The 20,511-nt window shown below is 32.6% G+C and overlaps 7 protein-coding genes across 8 annotated transcripts in view; 3 read left to right on the forward strand and 4 right to left on the reverse strand.

Annotated features, from left to right (window-relative positions):
- The window catches only part of Alg7 (Alg7 dolichyl-phosphate N-acetylglucosaminephosphotransferase), a 570,179-nt gene that overhangs the window by 43,227 nt on the left and 506,441 nt on the right, over positions 1 to 20,511 (reverse strand). The gene's annotated exons all lie outside the window — the stretch shown is intronic.
- Positions 1 to 20,511, reverse strand: part of LOC145331062 (uncharacterized) — a 557,608-nt gene that overhangs the window by 30,649 nt on the left and 506,448 nt on the right. The gene's annotated exons all lie outside the window — the stretch shown is intronic.
- On the reverse strand, positions 3,205 to 5,914 carry LOC145312455 (uncharacterized). 2 transcript variants are annotated; one of them, XM_080151817.1, is made up of 4 exons: positions 5,217 to 5,914; positions 4,853 to 4,943; positions 3,891 to 4,025; positions 3,205 to 3,509 (listed from the first exon to the last, which is right to left on the reverse strand). In XM_080151817.1, the coding sequence occupies exons 2-4, from the start codon at positions 4,914 to 4,916 to the stop codon at positions 3,253 to 3,255; spliced, it is 456 nt and encodes a 151-aa protein (XP_080007943.1). In that variant the 5' UTR covers positions 4,917 to 4,943; positions 5,217 to 5,914; the 3' UTR covers positions 3,205 to 3,252. The 2 variants fall into 2 exon arrangements, with proteins under 2 accessions (XP_080007943.1, XP_080007874.1); XM_080151748.1 differs by having other exon boundaries at positions 4,853 to 5,914.
- On the forward strand, positions 5,950 to 8,949 carry LOC145323753 (uncharacterized). The gene is made up of 3 exons (XM_080166263.1): positions 5,950 to 7,505; positions 7,769 to 7,852; positions 8,370 to 8,949. The coding sequence occupies exons 1-3, from the start codon at positions 7,276 to 7,278 to the stop codon at positions 8,491 to 8,493; spliced, it is 438 nt and encodes a 145-aa protein (XP_080022389.1). The 5' UTR covers positions 5,950 to 7,275; the 3' UTR covers positions 8,494 to 8,949.
- On the forward strand, positions 8,753 to 10,521 carry LOC145323746 (uncharacterized). Its single transcript, XM_080166252.1, has 5 exons — positions 8,753 to 8,823; positions 8,905 to 9,299; positions 9,521 to 9,606; positions 9,779 to 9,984; positions 10,125 to 10,521. The coding sequence occupies exons 2-5, from the start codon at positions 8,960 to 8,962 to the stop codon at positions 10,378 to 10,380; spliced, it is 888 nt and encodes a 295-aa protein (XP_080022378.1). The 5' UTR covers positions 8,753 to 8,823; positions 8,905 to 8,959; the 3' UTR covers positions 10,381 to 10,521.
- On the forward strand, positions 11,381 to 14,927 carry LOC145323737 (uncharacterized). The gene is made up of 5 exons (XM_080166239.1): positions 11,381 to 11,886; positions 12,013 to 12,152; positions 12,271 to 12,499; positions 12,725 to 13,276; positions 13,373 to 14,927. Exons 1-5 carry the CDS (start codon positions 11,625 to 11,627, stop codon positions 13,993 to 13,995), a joined length of 1,806 nt encoding a protein of 601 aa, XP_080022365.1. The 5' UTR covers positions 11,381 to 11,624; the 3' UTR covers positions 13,996 to 14,927.
- Positions 17,142 to 20,511, reverse strand: part of LOC145323767 (uncharacterized) — a 50,912-nt gene continuing 47,542 nt past the window's right edge. Inside the window, exon 4 of the mRNA XM_080166295.1 lies at positions 17,142 to 19,648. Within this exon, the coding sequence (XP_080022421.1) occupies positions 19,177 to 19,648 (472 nt within the window). The 3' untranslated portion in view covers positions 17,142 to 19,176. The remainder of the gene's footprint in view (positions 19,649 to 20,511) is intronic.

A 20,511-nucleotide genomic window follows, 5' to 3' on the forward strand; every position in this document is an offset into this window, starting at 1 on the left:
TATTTTATATAATTTATAGACAGAATACCCCCCCCCCAAGAAACAAAACAAAACAAAACATATGGAAAATTCAAAATACTAGGAATTAGCGAAGCTTTTCTATAATTAGTGTTGGTTATAGACGTCAGTATGTTAGTATTTATATAATTTATACTTATAGACAGAATACTTACTTATAATTTTGATTATACTAATGCATTTATGTTAATGTTTTGCTTTAATGGATATTGTCATCCTTGTTAAAAATATTTCACACATCTAGAATATTATAAATCTTAATAATTTCTTGGAAACCAACAACAAAGAAAAATTTGTAGGGGGTAATTAATGATTCCTTGAAATTTCATTTGCTTACAGACCTTTGAAGTGACAACATTTGAACATTTGTTTTATTTTTGCTATCGTTATTATGGCGGAACAAGGACAGAGAGTCACAGTTGGGCGCAGGCGCAAGCCGGTAGCGATGGATGCCCGTACACTTACCTGTACAGATCCAGAACCAAGTTTATACCCCGACCTGATGCCTGGATGGTACGCCCATTATCAGGTCCTTCACAGATCTTTTAAAGATATATCTTCGCTGCTTTACAGGTCGGGGTTCCAGAGTGTTCGGAATATGCAGGCGATCAGACTATTTAGTGAAGGAATTGGTATATACCAATTCCTTCACCAAGCCCTTCCATCTTCGCAGCGTACACGCGAACAAAACCAACTTGTTCTGCAGCAAATGGAAGCAAAATGCAACGGTTACCGTGACGACGTTATCCAGGCGTTAGCTGTCTATGACCGTGCGATAGGATTAGATGGCACAGTAGATCTATCAGATGAAGACGAATATCCCGATATCTCCGGCGATGTAAATCCATCTTCCGATGATGGAGATATTGACGCCATCCTGGAAGTTCTGGAACACGAAGGTGGCGCGAGCGAAGGTGACGAATATCCCGATATCTCCGGCGATGTAAATCCATCTTCCGATGATGGAGATATTGACGCCATCCTGGAAGTTCTGGAACACGAAGGTGGCGCGAGCGAAGGTGAAGGTGATGACTCTGATGAGTCAGTGATCATTATCGATTGAGTTGAGAATGAGATCGCATTCCTGTGAATATTTAGTTAGATTCCACATAAATAACATAACTTGACATATATATGCTATAATAATAAAACTATGAAAAATAATTTTCTTATTTTTATTTAATTTAATTTGTAATTGCGATGCTGCTCTATAATTTGAATTATAATTGAAGAAGTAAGCTCTGTTTGTCTGTAGCTAAGGATCTCGCTAACCACTGAACCTATATGGTTCTCCTTTACAGTACAGCTTCGTATAGGTCCTTAGATGGTTTTATTTGTGTACTTATTTTAACTTTGAATTGAAGACATAAATTTAAAATTATCAATAGCTATAGTATTAACTTTAACAAACAAAAACATTTAAAGTGCCACTAGAGGCCTCTAGGGGCGTAGCCGCTAGTAAACTTATAAAGAAGTAAGCTCTGTTTGTCTGTAGCTAAGGATCTCGCTAACCACTGAACCTATATGGTTCTCCTTTACAGTACAGCTTCGTATAGGTCCTTAGATGGTTTTATTTGTGTACTTATTTTAACTTTGAATTGAAGACATAAATTTAAAATTATCAATAGCTATAGTATTAACTTTAACAAACAAAAACATTTAAAGTGCCACTAGAGGCCTCTAGGGGCGTAGCCGCTAGGAAACTTATAATGAAGTAAGCTCTGTTTGTCTGTAGCTAAGGATCTCGCTAACCACTGAACCTATATGGTTCTCCTTTACAGTACAGCTTCGTATAGGTCCTTAGATGGTTTTAGGCTATTTTTCTGCCCTTTCATATCCCTTCGAATATAGAGCCTCTAAATGCTAGGGGCGCAGCCGTTTGTATCCAAGGAAGAGACTCGAGAGACGTTTGATATAGTTATTTGATATACTTAGGTAGGTAGGTAGGTAGGTTCGAATATAGAGCCTCTAAATGCTAGGGGCGCAGCCGTTTGTATCCAAGGAAGGAAGAGAGACGTTTGATATAGTTATTTGATAAAACTTAGGTAGGTTAGGTAAGCGTTCCACGTATTTAAAATTATCAATAGATAGGCTATTTCTTGCATCGTTAACGAATAAAAGCTAACTATCTCGGACGAAAAATCAACATGTTTAAAATGGACGTACGGACATTCTGGTAATGATTATAGAGTTGCTACGCTTTCTAAATCGGACGGACCGACCATAAGAATGAATAAAAAAGTGTATTATTTCGAGTTTCTTATCACATTTATTTGTATCACGAATATGAATATGAAATGAAATGAATGAATTTATGAAATACAAAATGAAAATGAAACAATGAAATTGAAAAACGAAAAAAAAACAGACAGACAGACAGACATATTTACATTTAGAAATATAAAGTAGATTTGCTACTAAAAAATGAAACAATGAAATTGAAAAAAAAATTAAATGAAAATATTAAAACTAAAGAAAAGGGGTAGTTTCACGAAATGCATTTGAACTTAATTTAGTGAACCGCATATTTTATCCTGGTTAAATGGGTAAACTACATTTATATGGCATATATTTGAAATGAATTCAATTTTCTACCACGTAGTTTTTAAAATATCAAGACCTTAAAATTGTCTTTTTTGTGATATATGCAATTTAAAAAGACGATTTTCAAGTCTTGACATTTTAAAAACTATGTGGTAGAAAATTGAAATTTTTTCAAATATATGCCATATAAATGTAGTTTAACCATTTAACCAGGATAAAATATGCGGTTCACTAAATTAAGTTTAAATGCATTTCGTGAAACTACCCCTTTAAAAAATCTGCAAATTTAGTAAATAAAGTATTATAAATATATCAAAAATAGTATATACAAAATTTGAAAATATCCCCCCCACCAATAAAAATAACCGCGGGCGCTCGGCCCCCTAGCCATATAACCTAACCTAGCCTAACCTAATCCAGTCATTTAGTCGGGGGGGGGGGGGGGGGGGATAATTGGAATTCTAGTAAATAAAGTAAATATATCAAAAATAGTATATACAAAATACAAAATAGATTTTTACAATTTTTATCCCCCCCCCCCCCCACCAATAAAAATAACCGCGGGCGCTCGGCCCCCTAGCCATATAACCTAACCTAGCCTAACCTAATCCAGTCATTTAGTCGGGGGGGGGGGGGGGGGGGGATAACAACACAAAATAACAATAAATTAACAGTAAATATCAACAATAATCAATAGAATTGAAATGTATTATTGTTGATATTTACTGTGGCGTGCGCACCTATTGTCAAATTGAAAATAGGTTGCACACGTTGAGGTTGACGTTCTTGCTGTGGCGGGGGTGGGGGAGGTGGATTGTTGTCGGCGGGAAGGGGCTCTGGAGGGTCCTGCTGAGGGTGGTCCGGCTCTTGAGGATGGTCCGGTTGTGGTGGTTGATGGGGAACATTGACATTATTATTGTTCCCCATCTGTTGGATAACCTGTTGACCTTAATAAATTAAATCAAAATTAAAATTAAAATCTCTCAGGAGGGTGGTCGATAGATCGATGTACATCCCCAGTGATTTTCCCTTCTGTAGATTACAATTAGTTCCATAAAAGCCAAAAAAAATACATTTTAATTAAAGATCCAGCTTAGATTTTTTGACGCATTTTTTGGAGCTTCTCTTTTATGGATGTTTTCATCCTTGTTTTATAATAATCATGTAAGCAATTCTGTATGATATTTACTATTAATTTAAAATAAATGGTTATTTTTTCCAAACCATAAAATATCTCAACGCAATTAATTAATTAAATTAATTCCAAAAGGTGAATTTATTATTTTAGAGTAAGGTTACTGGACAAACGTATTATATATAATACCTACCTAATTGTCTTGCAGCATTACGGCGTCGTTGTCGTCGAACTCGACGCTGGTCATCAGGCTGGGGTGCAATAGCAGCCACAACCGGATCATCTCGGAGGGGGGCCTCAACAGGAACAGGAAGAGGAACAGCGACACCTTAATAAATTATAAATGTATAGAGTCGAAGCAAAATTTTAAGTAAATTTGTTGGAAAACTGCTTCATACAGGATAATGTTTATGGTCATACTTACATTTCTAGGACTTAATTATAGAGTTGCTTCGCTTATAATATTATTCTTTGTTGTCCAAGGAATCAATATACCAAAAACCAGATCAAACGGATAATTAGATCACATAAAATTTTGTTGTTATAAAAGTAGAAAAATCAACATGTTTAAAAGGGACGTACGGACATTCTGGTAATGCTTATAGAGTTGCTTCGCTTTCTAAATCGTACGTAACTACATCATGCAAAGTTTGAAATCGATAGGACAATTCTAACATGCCTAAATTAACGAATAAAAGCTAACTATCTCGGACGAAAAATCAACATGTTTAAAATGAACGTACGGACATTCTGGTAATGATTATAGAGTTGCTACGCTTTCTAAATCGGACGGACCGACCATAATTATAGAAAAGCTTCGCTTTTAAAAAGGTAAAAAGGAGAACCCGATCGGTTCATCGGTTAGCGAGATCCTTTAGTATAAGGATTATTTATTCATTATATTACACTTTGTGGAATAAGTTATAACTATAAAAACAAGGATGACAACATCCATAAAAGCGAAGCTCTGAAAAGGTAGGACAAACGGACATTAACACTTGTATAATGTCATGTTTATAATTGTTTATGGTTATGGTTATGCATTTACGGACATTCTGGTAATGATTATAGAGTTGCTTCGCTTTCTAAATCGTACGTAACTACATCCTAATAAATAAATAACTAAAAATAAATAGAATTCAATATATATTATACCTTGACGTCGTTCAAGTATTCGCTGGCTCCTTCGTTTCGTGCTGCTGGGTACTCTAGATTTCATTATTCGTTGATCGTTCGGATATTTATACTGAAATAATAATTTAATAATTAGTATTTTATTTTTCATAATGCAAATGCAGATATAATTAATTTCAATTTCAATTCAATTTCACCAAAACGTTCACAATATACGTATAAAAACACTGCAAAATCAAATATTAAAAAATAATTAAGTTTATAAGTTTATTTTATGCGTATATAAAAACTAATTACGCATTAAAACAAAGAGAAAGGCGGTCAAAAGGTAGAGAAAGCCATTAAAATAAAGGGGTTGTATGCAAAAATGTAATTTCCTCATTACCTTCCGATAAGCCGCTGAAATTTATTTTGCCTTTTCTCGGCAGTTTTCGGCGGTTGCGCCGCCGTTTCTTCTCCCCTTAGTATCCAAGTAACTTGAAGTTGGCTGGCCCATGTCTCGTTCGTCGCCAACCTACTATTTAACTTTAAATTACAAATTTGTAAAATGTAAATTATCTTTATAAACCAACCTAATGCCGTAAAATCAATCTTCGAATAAACCAACCTAATGCCGTAAAATCAATCTTCGATATTTATTATTTAGAAAATGTTAAGATTTTTAATTTGTTAATACTAATAGTCTAATAGTCTAATAGCATGAAAAAATTTTATCTTTACATACCCTTTAAAATAAGTGGCATCCGAGAGGTCAATATCCAAACATATATGGGTGGGGGAAAAGGGTTTTACATGTAAGTAACAGTTAACACCTTTATAGTCCCCCCCCCCCCCAAAATAAAGGGAAGGGCAATGGGCTGTTTATTTTACTCTAGTCTCCCCCCCCTCCCCTTTTAAGGAGGGTTGCTATATGAAAAGAAAGGGTTGAACTTGATTTTGAATATAACCCCCCCCCCCCAAAAAAAAATACAAAGAATAATCCCTTTATTTATTTAAATTTTCCTTTATAAAAATTTTCCATAATATATATATGACGACACCTTTATTATACATAGAATATATGAAAAGAAAGGGTTGAACTTGATTTTGAATATAACCCCCCCCCCCCCCCAAAAAAAATACAAAGAATAATCCCTTTATTTATTTAAATTTTCCTTTATAAAAATTTTCCATAATATATATATGACGACACCTTTATTATAACCCCCCTTTATTTATTTAAATTTTCCTTTATAAAAATTTTCCACTAATGCTGGGTGACGGGAGAGAGTTTTTTTTTAACTTTTAAGAAAGGTTTATATATATGACACCTTTATAAATTATAACCTTATATTATAATGGCCGATAAATTGATGTACACTCCCAATGATGATGCACAAAATTACCCCTTTTGTAAATAACAATTCATAGTTGAAACGTTTTTACACTCAACTTAATGAAGCAACCAAGTCCCAAAATTCCCCAAAATTGTTGAGCAAACCAAAAAGAAAACGTTGGTATAAAACTTTGTTTTTAAAAGATATGAAATGATACAGATATTCATCATATCATTATCATCCATCTATTCTATAATTGGCCAAAAAGCCTTCATAAAGTGACCTCAAAGCTGACAATGTCAATGGTAATCCTTGAATGTTATGTAACTTCCAATATGTAACTATGAAGCAATTTTGTTTGTCTACATTACCGAATACTTTTTTAATTCTATTCATCTCAAATGTAACTTTTCTTAAAAATAGGTTTCTAAAACTTGAAATATAATTTTTAACTTTTCTTACCAATGAATGATGAAACTTAAGTATAAATTGAAAAACAATTTGAAATATCCAGCCTCTAACGGCTAATTTATTTACTAAAATTTCATCGTATTAAATCCAAATTAAATCTTGTTGGTTCCCCCCCCCCCCCTCCTCCTAACCATTACGTTATGATGGGTGGAGAAAAAAAGATTACATATAATTATATTCAAATAAGAAGTGTTGAAAAAGGGGGGTGGGGCAGGTTTCAAATAATCTTTAATCTTTTAATCTTTAATCTTTTACGGAGGGTAAATTAAGTGTTAAATTACCCCTTCTGCAGATTAAGCATCAAATCCTCCCCCCTCCTCAAGGGGAAATTAGGAGAATTCTTAGTCTTACATGTCATATAAATATTTTCCAACACATCCCATGATTTCCCTCGTACTTCGTAGTAATTGGATTAGTTATACCCCCCCCCCCCCCCACACTTTCTTTTATGTGTGTTTATTTTATCCCTTACTATTCCAAAAAATAAAATTATGGGTGGAGTTACTGTTAAGTTGTTAACCCTTTTCTTCCCCCAATCATCCAATGTAAGCGGTAACCTGGCCATTCTTTCTCACCACCTTAGGCTTAAAGTCATAAAGTCATAATTAATATTAATCTTTTTTTTTAGTTTTAGTTCAGTTACAACATCGTTAGAGAATGGCTGAGCCTGACTCTAATAAAGTTATAGTAGGTGACGATGATGACAGTGAGGTTGTCCAAGCTATGCCTGACTCTTCAGTTACGCGTACTCGTAGTTTGCGTGAACGTAAGACGATCCCCGATGCAAGCATACCCGATGTTTTGGATGAGGTTGACCTTGATATGTTGGAGGAAAAGGAGGGTTTGGGGTCCCCCCCCAAAAAAATAACCCCCAGTGATAACATTAGGTAATAATAATATTTTCATTTTATATTTAATAATGTTATAAAAAAACTAAAAGGGGTAGTTTCACGAAGTTTATTTATTAAGCTCAAATGCATTTCGTGAAACTACCCCTTATAAAATTAGTGGGTTTCGTCGTATTTTTACTTTTTATTTACTATTAAGCTCAAATGCATACCCCTAATAAAATTATAATAAATGGGATTATGAAAAGTAGTAACTTTTTATCTTAGGGTAGGTAAATGTTATTTATTTATTTAATTTTCAGTTGCACTCCAGGGTCGGTAATGTTGGAGGAGAAGGAGGGGTTGGGGACCCCCACAAAAAAAATAACCCCCAGTGATAACATTAGGTAATAATAATATTTTCATTTTATATTTAATAATGTTATAAAAAAACTAAAAGGGGTAGTTTCACGAAGTGCATCTACCCATGCTAAAAAAAGTATAGAAATGGGATTTTTACAGTAACTTTTTATTTATTAAGCTCAAATGCATTTCGTGAAACTACCCCTTATAAAATTAGTGGGTTTCGTCGTATTTTTACTTTTTATTTACTATTAAGCTCAAATGCATACCCCTAATAAAATTATAATAAATGGGATTATGAAAAGTATTGTATTTTTACAGTAACTTTTTATCTTAGGGTAGGTAAATGTTAAAAAAATATCCTTACTTACTTTTGGTCAGGTTAGGTTGGGTCCTCCATCCATCCTCCGGGGCGCATTCCTTCCATGTTCAGCAACTCTCGGTGCTCTACACACCAAGAGAGGCCATTTTTTTTTAGAATATAATCCCAAATTTGGTAAATTTGGTGGGTTCTAAAAAGAACCAGAGAAATTGAAAATTTATTTATTTATTTAATTTCAGTTGCACTCCAGTCACTTCAAAAATAGCTGATCCACAACGTGAACGGAAGCGAATAATAACTAAGTTGTCTTCACCTCCAAGGGTCAAGAAAAGAAGAACAGAGTCTTCTCCACAATCGAGGTAAAAAAAACAAGTAGCCAAATAATTTTTTTTTATTTTGTCCAGAGGGCAAGGGAAAAATAATATTAATTAATAATTAAAATAATAGGCTATTTTTTTAAGGTCAAAACCTGACAGCCCAGAACCTGAAAATCCAACTTCACCCCCCAAACCTTCTCCCCAATCGAGGTAAAAAAAACAAGTAGCCAAATAATTTTTATATTTTGTCCAGAGGGCAAGGGAAAAATAATATTAATTAATAATTAAAATAATAGGCTATTTTTTTAAGGTCAAAACCTGACAGCCCAGAACCTGAAAATCCAACTTCACCCCCCAAACCTTCTCCCCAATCGAGGTAAAAAAAACAAGTAGCCAAATAATTTTTATATTTTGTCCAGAGGGCAAGGGAAAAATAATATTAATTAATTATTTTAAGGTCAAAACCAGCAAGCCCACAACCAGCTTCACAAACAACACCAGATACATCACCAATGCGCCCACTCAACGTAACGCCGCCGCCGTCTCCATCACCTACAAGTACAACAGCCACACCTAAAGCCGCAGCTGGAGACACACCTTCTTCAGCACAGTCATCCCCAGCTGGAGAAAAGCCAAAAGGGAGAGGTGGCCGTACAAGTACAACAGCCACACCTAAAGCCGCAGCCAAACCTAAAGCCGCAGCCACACCTACAACACCAGCTGGAGACACACCTTCTTCAGCACAGTCATCCCCAGCTGGAGAAAAGCCAAAAGGGAGAGGTGGCCGACAAAAAGGATCCAAGAATAAACCCAAGATGAACAGTGACAGTACGGAACATATGTTCATCAGAGGTAAGCTTAAATTAGTATAATTAATATCAATAACATAGGTAGTAACATTAAAAATTTAATTGACAGGATGTCTATTTGTCTGTACTTAAATAAAATACATTATATTATATTTATAATTAATAACCATACAATCTCAACCGTAAATACATAAATTTCTAGAATACTAGTTTGTTTTACTTTACCTATAATATATTAAATTAACTGTTCTATTGATTACCTAGACTGCGTGGGTACAGTACAAGGGGACACACACTCGCTCTATGACCGCCTTGATGGGAAGAGGATAACATATAGTAATGGTGATAAGGTACAAACATAAATACTAAAAATAATAATAAAATGTAGAGGGGGGGGGGGGGGGGCAAAAGTGACACTTTTTGAAAGCAAAACTAAAAGTCAAGAAAGGAACACAACTAAAAAAAGAGTTACAGGTGTGAGATTATTAAATAAAATGTTTAATAAAATTAAAATTACTTCAGGTTTATGTCTACTTGGTTAAAGTGCTTGAAGATCATGCTTACATGATCCCCAACTACCCTGGAAAGGGTCAGAATAAGACCCCGTGGGGGCGGGGGTGCAAATACTGTAACTTCCATACCTGGGATGGCACATACCACGTGAAAGAATGCCCCACAGATCCAGATGGAAGGAAAGATTTTATAAATCAAGAAACTAACCTTCTTAGGTAATAATATTAAGTTGACATAAAATAACACGATGTATTAAGTATTCATAAACATTGATTAAAAATATATACTGACGGACAAGGTGAATTATAGAGTAGCTTTGCTAAAAAAAAATAATATTAATTGCTTACCTGTTTAGGAGGTTTCGCCATCACTGGATCAATGACCACAGAGATGTTTACCGAGAGTATAGGAAGGGAGTGAACCTGGCCAGCTTTCAGAGGAAGTTTCAACAGGCCCAGGCAGATGCTGAAGTTATCCATGAAGTCAAAATATACGTCACTGCCCTAGAAGCGCTGCGCCACATAACAGGAAAACTGGTTAATAATGAAAGTTTCCTTCGCTTTAAGGTAAATGTATGTTTAATATTTTTGATCATATTTGCTGTTATCTAATGTCTCATACCTATATTTTTTTAAACAAAATTAATTGAAAATGATTGCTAAAATCGAAATATATCTTCATGTCAGTTAGAATAGTGTATTTTTTAAAAATAGGTTGAAAAACATACTAACTTTAAAAAATTCGCTTTAAGGATATGGATGCCAATGCCTTTGACCATATCGTCGCCAAGCAGGTCGGTTTACTTGAGAAAGGCAAGAAGCAGGATGCACCCACCAGCAAACAGCTTCATAACTGGCTGCAGGGGCAGCACAAGTATTACATGGAATCCTTCAAGAAGATTTTAGAAAATAAAGGTATTAATAACTATTAACTATTAAGTATTATAATTTATAAACTAAAACATTACTAAATAATTTCAAAATCTGAAAGAAATAACAAATAATTAATTTAAATTATCTTCACTTCCGCGGGTGTGTACATTGCCGAAATCGAAGGAAAGGTGCACACCTGCGGAAAAAATGTTAATATTTAATTATTTTAAATAATCAATATTATCTTTGTTTCCGCAGGTGTGCACCTTTCCTTCGACTTCGGCAATGTTCACCACACCGACTTCATTGCAGGTAACCTAAATAAAATAAATAAACTATTATTATTTATTAATGCAATTACAACTGCAGCAGCTACATAACCTGAATTAAATAAAGTAAAGTAAACTATTATGAATGAATAATATAAAAGAATTACTAATTTTTCAGTAACTGCAAACTATACCGATGCAGACGGTCCCAAAGAATTGTTGCTCGCCTGTGAACAGGTATAAGTTTAAAATTAATTCTTAGAAATTTAGAATGACCACAAATACCTAAATGATAATTTGATTAATTACTTATGTTTAGATGCCTAAACCCGATGCTTCCGGCCGCAGCATCTACGAATATTTCGAAGAACTGTTGAAAACGTTTGGGCTTGAGCATTATCAACTTCTCAGCTCCACATCCGACTCGGCTGCCAACTGTGTAAAGGTAATGAAAAATTATAAATTATAATTATAAAATCATAACTATTTAATAGTTTTTTCTCGCATCGTATTTTAAATGGCTTTCCGCGGATGTAAAATGTACAATTGTAAGATAAAACCAGTTTTTTTAGATGAATATTTGAATGAATACGAGAATTAATATTATAAAACAATACCATTAGAAAGTAAATCATTAATTTATTTTTCATTCTTTAGTCCGTCAAGATACTCAATGAAGAGCACGGGAAAACCCCCACAGAGTATACAAGTTTCATGAACCATGAGGGAGTCAGTGATGATGATAGTGATAAGGAAGACACACCTGAGGCTGATAGTGAAGATGAAATCCCGTTGGATTTGTTTATAGAAGATTTAGATGAGGTTGAGGATGGTGTTGTAGAAGCCGAAGGTGAGGGTCAGGATGGAGATGAAGAAACCCTGGCAGGAACAAGACAAGGCGATGGCGGCGATGGCGGCATATCAAGTGCGATTTTCTACAGGTCCATCGCCATCAAAGATCCACAACAAAGAGAGGGTAAGTAAAGTTAAATTAAATTCATTCCCAAAAAATTCAATGAATTACATTTAATGATTTACAGGGGTAGTTTCACGAAATGCATTTAACTAAATTATATTAATTTATTAAATTATTTCTTTTCAGCAATCACAAATTTCGGGAAACTAATAGAAGAGAACATCCAAAGAACAATGAAATGTGATGAGCAGAAATGTGGACTTATAGTGGGAGGTGTTTGCCTCAACCACCAAGTGGAGTTGGCGTTGAAGCAGGCTGCCAAAGTTGTAAGTAAATTAATTAAATGATTAATAGAACCAACTAAATAACTTATACAGTAACTTAAAAAGTTAAATAATAAATTATACAAAAACGTGAAAATTAACAAATATTATATTTTTTTAGAAAGGGAAGGGGTACAACAGAACCATAATTAACCTGGCAAAGCTGGTCAGTAAAATTATGAATAACAAGAAGCTGCGTCGCATTTTGGTAGAGAGTGGACAACGTATGCTTACCAGATACGTGGAGACGAGATGGAGCTCCAGAATGAACATGATAAAGCGGTTCTTAGAGTTGTTTGACAACAAACCACTACTTCAGAAGGTGAAAAAATCCGTGCAGGATCAGAAAGGTAAACCCAAAAAAGTTAATTATAATTTTAACAACAATTTAAAACTAACAAAATTACCAATTTAAATTTCTCTCTGTCCCTTAATTAAACAAAAGAGAAAGGTAACAAATAGAAGTTTATTAAAATTTAAACTAAATAAATTATTTCTTCTCTCGTTCCCTTAATTAAAAATTAGAACTGTATATATCAATAGAATTAATTTTTAATTTTTAATTTTTATTTTAGTCAACAAGAAGTTTGACAATCTGTGGCCAACACCTGACCAGGTTCTTGCCCTCAGAGAAGTCCTGGAAGTGTTGGAGTGTGTGGATACCATGCTGACAATTCCTGCACAAGCCCATGAGGCCACAATCGTCCAGATGTTCACCATGCTGGATACGGTGTTCTTTACCCTACGGACAAGTATGCCTGGCAACTTATTCGCTAGACGTGTATTCAAGTTCCTTCACCTGAGAGTTAACAAGATTGTCCGTACTAATGCAGGATGGCAAGTCTGTCTCTACCTACACCCCCTGTCACGCAGTCATTTGGAAATGATTGCGAGTGGCACACAAAGCTATACGGTGACACAGGATGAAGCAAAAACAATTTTACAACAAGCACCCAAAAATTGTAGGTTGTTGGGTGAACGGCTACACCGAATCTCACTGAGAGCCAACCTAAGTCCTGAAGAAAAGGCAGATGAAGAGGCCGACCTGCGTAGAGCTAATGCGGATGCCGACAATGAGGATTCCGAAGCTGACGAGTACGAATCTCCAGAAACTGCACCTCCCACAGGTAAAGATATACAATATTAATTAAAATAGATAATAATAATAACATTAGTTAAATAATTCAATTATCATTTTTATTAATTATATTTATGTATTACAGGCATGATGACACCCATCCAAAAGATGTTTTGGAACAAACAACAAGAGTTCAAAGAAATTCAGGCTCAAGCAGCAGCCAAGAAGAAAAAGAAAGAACAACGTGACAAACAGAAGGATCCCCTGGACGTCATGAAGAAACACCTGAAAGCTGGGCTGAAGGATTGGAGTAACATAGAAGAATCCAAGTTGCATGCCTTGACATACGGTTACCAACGTGAAGTCGCTAAGATAAAGGAGGAAATTGCGAAAGTCAAAAAATCTAAGTCCAAGGATTTCGATGTTGAAGAACGCCAGAAACTGTACAAACAAGGAGCAATGACCGCAACCCACAGGATGCTTACTGCCAGGTATGAACATGTTGCAGAGAAGATATGTTATCCACCTGGACTTGTCAGTTTGATGACCAACTTCAACAACTTACCTGTTTCTAATGCGAGGTGTGAGAGAATTTTCTCACACCTCAAATTAGTTTACTCATCGAGGCGGTATAACCTAGAGAAAGAAACCATCCACGCCATCATGTTCTTGAAGATGAACAAGCTAGTCCCCAAGAAGTCCCAAGCATTTTGGGATAGGCAGGTAAAAGTTACCAAGAAGACAGCAACCAAGGAACTGGAAAAGTGAAATAATTCTTGTAAATATGTTTATCATATTAATTATGTTGGAAAGAAATAAAGTAGAAGTAAAGTAAAACAAATAATTTAATGAAATAATTTTGTGTTTTTTAAATATCTGTATCATTACCATTATAAAATAAATGTTGTAATAAAACCCAAAAAACTGTTTATTGATATATTTTTTTTTTGGCAGTATTGTTATTTAATTTAACAAGGATGAATAATCAATAAGTAGCGAAGCCAAAAACATTACTCAAATCATACTTGTCTTGTGTCTTTATGCGTGGATGGTCTCTTGCTCGAGGTTCTAGAGTAAATAAGTTGGACATCAAATGAAAGTAAATACTAAATATCCAAAAATAAATTTGAATTTCAATTAAAGGGTGATGGAAAAAAATAAAAAATGCGTACTTGCCGCTTCGCTTATATTATTGTACATTCAAACATCAGTAAACCAAAAATCAGACCAATCGGATAATTAGGTCACATAAAAATTTGTTGTTAAAATGTAAAAAAAATACGGACATTAATGTCAGAACTGAATTATCAGAATGCGAATATATAAGAGTCTAAGCAAAATTGTAAGTAAATTTGTTTAAAAACAGCTTGATAATCAGGTTTAATATGAGCGTACATTTAAAACCGAGTTTCAACGCAAAAAAAACGCGGAGCCGAATCTAGAAATACGGCTGCGGATGTGTGTATATTTGGTAACATATGGTTTTTAAGTTTAATTTAAGGAAATAGACCGTTAAATCATATTATTACTGTAAAAACTCACTTTAACCTAATGTGGAGCCGAGCCGTTCTGAACGACGTAAAAAAATGCACGGAAATTCTTTTCGAACACAGGGATTCAATATTTTTAGGTAAGACTTATCGATAAAACACACCCGATACTTTGTAATTTTGGAACGATATAAAAAAATAAAAAATAAACATAATTAAAAACAAAGTATGGAGCTTGCCGAATTATTCACAGTATAAAATCTGTGCGTTTAAAATTGAAATTACCAAAAGGCAAAATAAGAATAATTAAGTTATAACGAACAGACTTATCACTTTATATTTACAAATTATTACAAAATCCTTACCTTAATATACAGTAAATGATTATGTGTACTGCCTTCCGAAATAGAAAACATAGCCTATTATTTTGACGTGTATGTACTCTTATGACATTCACTCAAAACAATAGACTACAATAATTTTTTTCGGACGACAGTACAGAATTAGATCTTCTTGTGTTGACACTTGACTAAGACTTTGTTTCTTTCTTCTTTTTTTTTATAACTATGCAAATAATATTTATCACTTTATTTTATTGTATTAATATAATTCCATTTGAAGTTTTCACATTGAATATTAATTTTTTATTATTTTTCACTTTTCTTTGTATCTAACTAACGCGTAGTATGACGTGTCAATACACTCTGAAATTCAAATAAGGACTGAAGAACTGTGTGTGTGTGCACGAGGTGCACGAGGTAGAAATGTACATGGGTAATTAGAAACTTCAATATAATTTATTTCGTTATATTTACATTTTTTAAAATAAGATTTTTTAATATGTTTTGACCACGGTAAATAATAAAAATTTGTTGGAGGAATTTTTGTGTATATATTTATCCCTGATATAACAGCATACACCGGAAACGGATGATATCAAATAACAGGGAATCTATAAATATATTGTTACAAATACAATTACAAACTATTATAAGTTAACTTTAATATATTTCATTATCGTTATATACTTTTTTTACGTAATGCAAAATTATCCTTTTTTAATATTAGGAAGAATTTTTATTTTACCCTGTAAAAAAAGCAATGAAAAAAGTAAGACGTCTAAAATGTCGTATTCTTAACAGGTAGACTTTTTGGAGTAAGGAAATTATGTCATCACATTAATTTCATAGAAAGAACCTAAAAGTCTAATATATCTAGTAAATTTTATTTCGGAATTGTTTAACGAACATACTTAATTTAAGATTGCGTGATTTATTTCGAAATAGAAATATAAAACGTAAAAATTTATTATTTTTCAAAATCTTCTATTTATTTACCAAGTACTTCGTATATAAATATTAAGAAATTTGAATATTTAGAAAAATAGAAATAGGGATGTATTTTTGAACGAAGTGAGAGGGGAATTAATATCCTATTTTTGAAATAGAATTCTTGCACACGTATATAAATATTCCCCAATTTCAATATTTTCATATGTCTAAATTCCCTTCCAAATTTACTCGAAATACGATACGTTTAGGGTTTAGAATAGTTAATATTTAAAATATCTAGTAGACACATCATTGGAATTAACTTTTTAATATGATTAATTAATTATTCATTAAATGTTGACCAATTTTAAAAACCTTTAAAAACTCTGGCGAAAATTTTAAAATACATTTATAAATCCTTTTAAAAGTATTGTTCGGCCGACAGCCGTGGTAATTTGCAAATTTGCAAAAAAAACAGACAGTCACTTTTTCTAAAAACGAGTAGCCACACCTTTCTATCTTTAAGAAATTGTCGGCTGATAGCACTGTCTAATGATTTCTTTAAATACTGAAATTACTGGTGTTTAATCATTATTTTACTATTTCTAAGTTTTATAATTTATACAAAACTTTAAATAAACACACTAAAAGGAGGAAAGTATATCAAAAATAAAACTCTTTTATTCTTCAAAGAGGTATGTAATAACATAAATTTATTTGATGGTATCCTTTGATATATTTTCTATATATCTGGTTCTGACATTCTTGTCTATAAAATAAATATATGGATGAAGACTCTTAAATAAACTTGCTACAACTGCACACACATAGACACACACATATACGTACATTCTTTATTTCATTAGATTTTACAAAAAGGACATTGAAATCTATAAACAGCGAAGCAATTAGAAGCAAATAAGACAGCCAACGTTTTGATTGAATGATCTTTATTAACGTCTTAACATCATGACTCGATTAAGGCCAACAATCAAACCCTTGCATCTTCTCTACAATAAAATGACGTGTTTTCGCTTATTGTGGCGGACGGACTACGTACATGTCCAGTTTTAGGGTAGCAACGCAACTTATATTTGAATTTAAAAATATTCATTTACGACAACCAAGTCGAAAAAATAAAGTACAGAAAATAATTTTTGTAAAAATATATTTGAAATGCTTTCATTCTTTACAATGAATATTCATGATATTATAAACAACCAGAAATATGTTGAATAATAAATTAGTAATAATGGTTGAAATTTAGGCTTTTAACTTGTTTTGTCCCCGTCTAAATACTTTTACAAATAAACATTCCATTTATCAACTTTTGATAAGCTTTAAAACTGAGATTCATTTTATATTTTGTATGCTTTTAAACAAATTTATATTTCAAGCACTTTTATTTTATTTGGTTAAAAATACTTTATGTGAAAACTGACTGAAAGATTACTTTGGTATGATAATATGCATTACAATACACATCTTTAATACATTTTAGGTTGTCTTTAGGAAGAGGTTCAAATTAGCCAATATTAGGTCTATTTTTTTACTATTATTTTAGAGTATTCAAACAAGCTCGAATTCCAATCCCTCATTTGGTCTGTAACTGACTATGTATTCAGTAAATTTGTCTAACTTTACAATAAAGGCTCAAATCCATGCAAAATTTAAGGAGCACTTCTCTGTAAACTGACACTCTTCCAACTGACAACCAAATTTTAGCACTGGGGTTAAATATTTCATAAATTTAAACTAAGTTAAATAAGTTACAAATTAATGCACAAATAAACAATAAAAAAAATAATCAATTTATAATTATAATAATAAGAATTTCTAAAAATGTAATTCTGCATGATATTGAGCTTGATATTTTTACATATAGCAAAAATATCAAGTCAAGAAGTTTATGTTTTTTTTAATTATCACCTTAAAACAGGATTAGAGTATCATTTTCCAAAAATTGATTCAATAAATTTTTAAAAGATTTTTAAAAGCCTAATATTTTGACAAAACTACATTAGAAGACATTAAAAGAGCTTTTTTAATGGTGATTTTATGTGTAATTAGAGAAGAATAAGTATTCTAACAAACAAATAATACTTCAGAAAAATGAAAATTAATCATTATTTTTAAATTTGAATTCAAGAAACCCCACTTTTAATTCCTTTAGCCCAAAACTTTTTTTTTTCATAATTGATAAAAATTACCCCAACTCTGCGTCTTTTTCAACCAAACCATACCCACTAATTCTTATTCTGCCTTGTTATATTATTTGTTTTTATAATACATTATTCCTTCCCTGGATGTAATGATCATGCAGTTATATTCAAATCAATATAATGCAGACGCAAATATTTCATTTTAATAAATTATTAAACATTAAAATTAATATTTAAAAATCTAATTTTGTTGTAAATCAGGAAAAGTATGTAGCGAAATTAAATTGCTTAAAAGGTTTCGCCCGCAGTATCTAGGGTCTTCAGCAATACGGTGATGTTATTTACAACCCTTTTGCTTTTGGATTTAAATATTTTTGATTGATGGTGGGGGAGTGAGGAGGGGGGGGGGGGGAGGAATTTTATCACCAACTTTGCTCCGCTACACAAAAATATTTATTTATCAAGCAAATTTTAGAAATAAAGTACTAAATGTAAAACATATTTAAGAATAATTTAATAAAATATAAACTTAAATATAGCAACTTCAGCCAAACTTCAACCCCTTTGCTTTTGGATTTAAATATTTTTTAAGGAGGAGAGAGCTTAAGGAGGTAATATTTTTTATCTAAGGGGGTTGAACTATCCCTCCGCCAATTGTCCCAACTGCTTAGGATCGACTTTGCTCCGCTACATAAAACTTTTCCTAATTTTAGATAAAAATCTACATAAAAATACTATTTAATTAAACAAGAAAATATTTTAAACAAAGTTTCAAATTTGAAACAAATTTAGAATACTTTAATAAATATAGCAACTTAAAGGACTAGATTAGGTGTACAATATTAACATTATGTAAGTATCTGTATCAGTATGAATAGGATTTTTGGTTTATATTTAGAAAGGTAGAAGATGCCTAGAATTTTTAACTATTGAATGATTTTTAGATGAATGAATTTCGTTTTTTTTATATTAATATTTTGGCTTATAATTATACATGTAAATATTTACTGGTTGATGGTAAACTTATCACATAAGACTACAACACTCAACAGGCTTTTTCTTTTTGTCACTCTCATATTGTTTTGAGCTGATCTTGTTATTATATCCTGTCGTACCTCCTACCTGTGTACCTCCATAGTTAGGCACCCTGTGATTATTGACAGCTGTACCATGTATGTGGCTGGCTGCACCATTACTGGACTTGTTGTTGTACACACCATTACCATTACCAACATTATTTACAACATGCTTGTGATTATTATTTTTATTAACATTATTAACAAGGCCGGTGCTTTCTGTTGACAAGTCTTTGCTTGTGGATCTTATATTTCCATCCGGAATATCTTTGTTCTTATCTGGAGGATTTTTCTGTTGTGTTAGGAGCTCCTTCAGGTTTCCGGACAGGTTGCCTTGTCTCCAGAGAGTCAGCATAAGCTCGGCATCATGGCTGATCTCACCCTCGGCACGGAAAGGATTGTCCCAACCCTCATACTCAGGCCTTAAAATAAAATGTGTAATGAATAAAACAAATTCAGTTTGTCGTCGGTAATGCAATCATAACGCACATCGTACTCAAAGTTAAATGGTTTTGGGTTTTACTTTTTCTGTTCACAAATGTTCTTACCACAGGAAAACTATTAGAGTAAAAACAAATGAGGAAAAGAAGAAAGGAAATAAATCAAGAAATATTAAATAAAATGAAAAGTTAAAGCTTAAAAATTGAATATTTAATGAAGCCTTTTCATAATAAAAAAGTCTTTAAGTGTTTCAGATACCTTTTAACCTAATGGAGGATATAAGGCTTACAATCTATACAAATATAAAATTTTCAATGTAACGCAATAATGCAAAACAATTCCTTCTCCAAAAGCATTTCTGTATTTAATAGTGAAATGTTTTATTTATCCTGTCCATGCTTTTATGTAGACTAAAAGTTTTAATTATCAGGAAATTTCTCTGGGCAGAAACACAGACAGACTCTGATTCTTGTAAAATACTAAATCAATTTTATCTTGGCTGTAAGGTTTTTTAACGTGACCAATTTTTATTTTTAGCATTTGAAAATTAAAATGTAAAACAGACATTTGGTGAAAGAAAGTTAGGAAGATAATCCTGTTTCAAGAGAATCTACGCTAAAAATTTCCGCCTTAACATGATAATGCCTATTTACTCCTATGGAAAAATTATTGAACAATTTAAGTTATATACTTTAAATACTCATTTGTCATCTTAATAGTCTATCGTTAATACCAGTAGAAATTAGTATTAAGAATTTCGACAAAAATAGCTTTAAACCACGACCCATATTTATTATTAATAAAATTAAATGAATCCTGGTTTGGTTATAAATAAGTGATTATG

Source organism: Acartia tonsa, chromosome 1 (assembly GCF_053477335.1).
Source record: "Acartia tonsa isolate MP-2025a chromosome 1, ASM5347733v1, whole genome shotgun sequence".
In the NCBI taxonomy this organism is placed as follows: Eukaryota; Metazoa; Arthropoda; class Copepoda; order Calanoida; family Acartiidae; genus Acartia; species Acartia tonsa.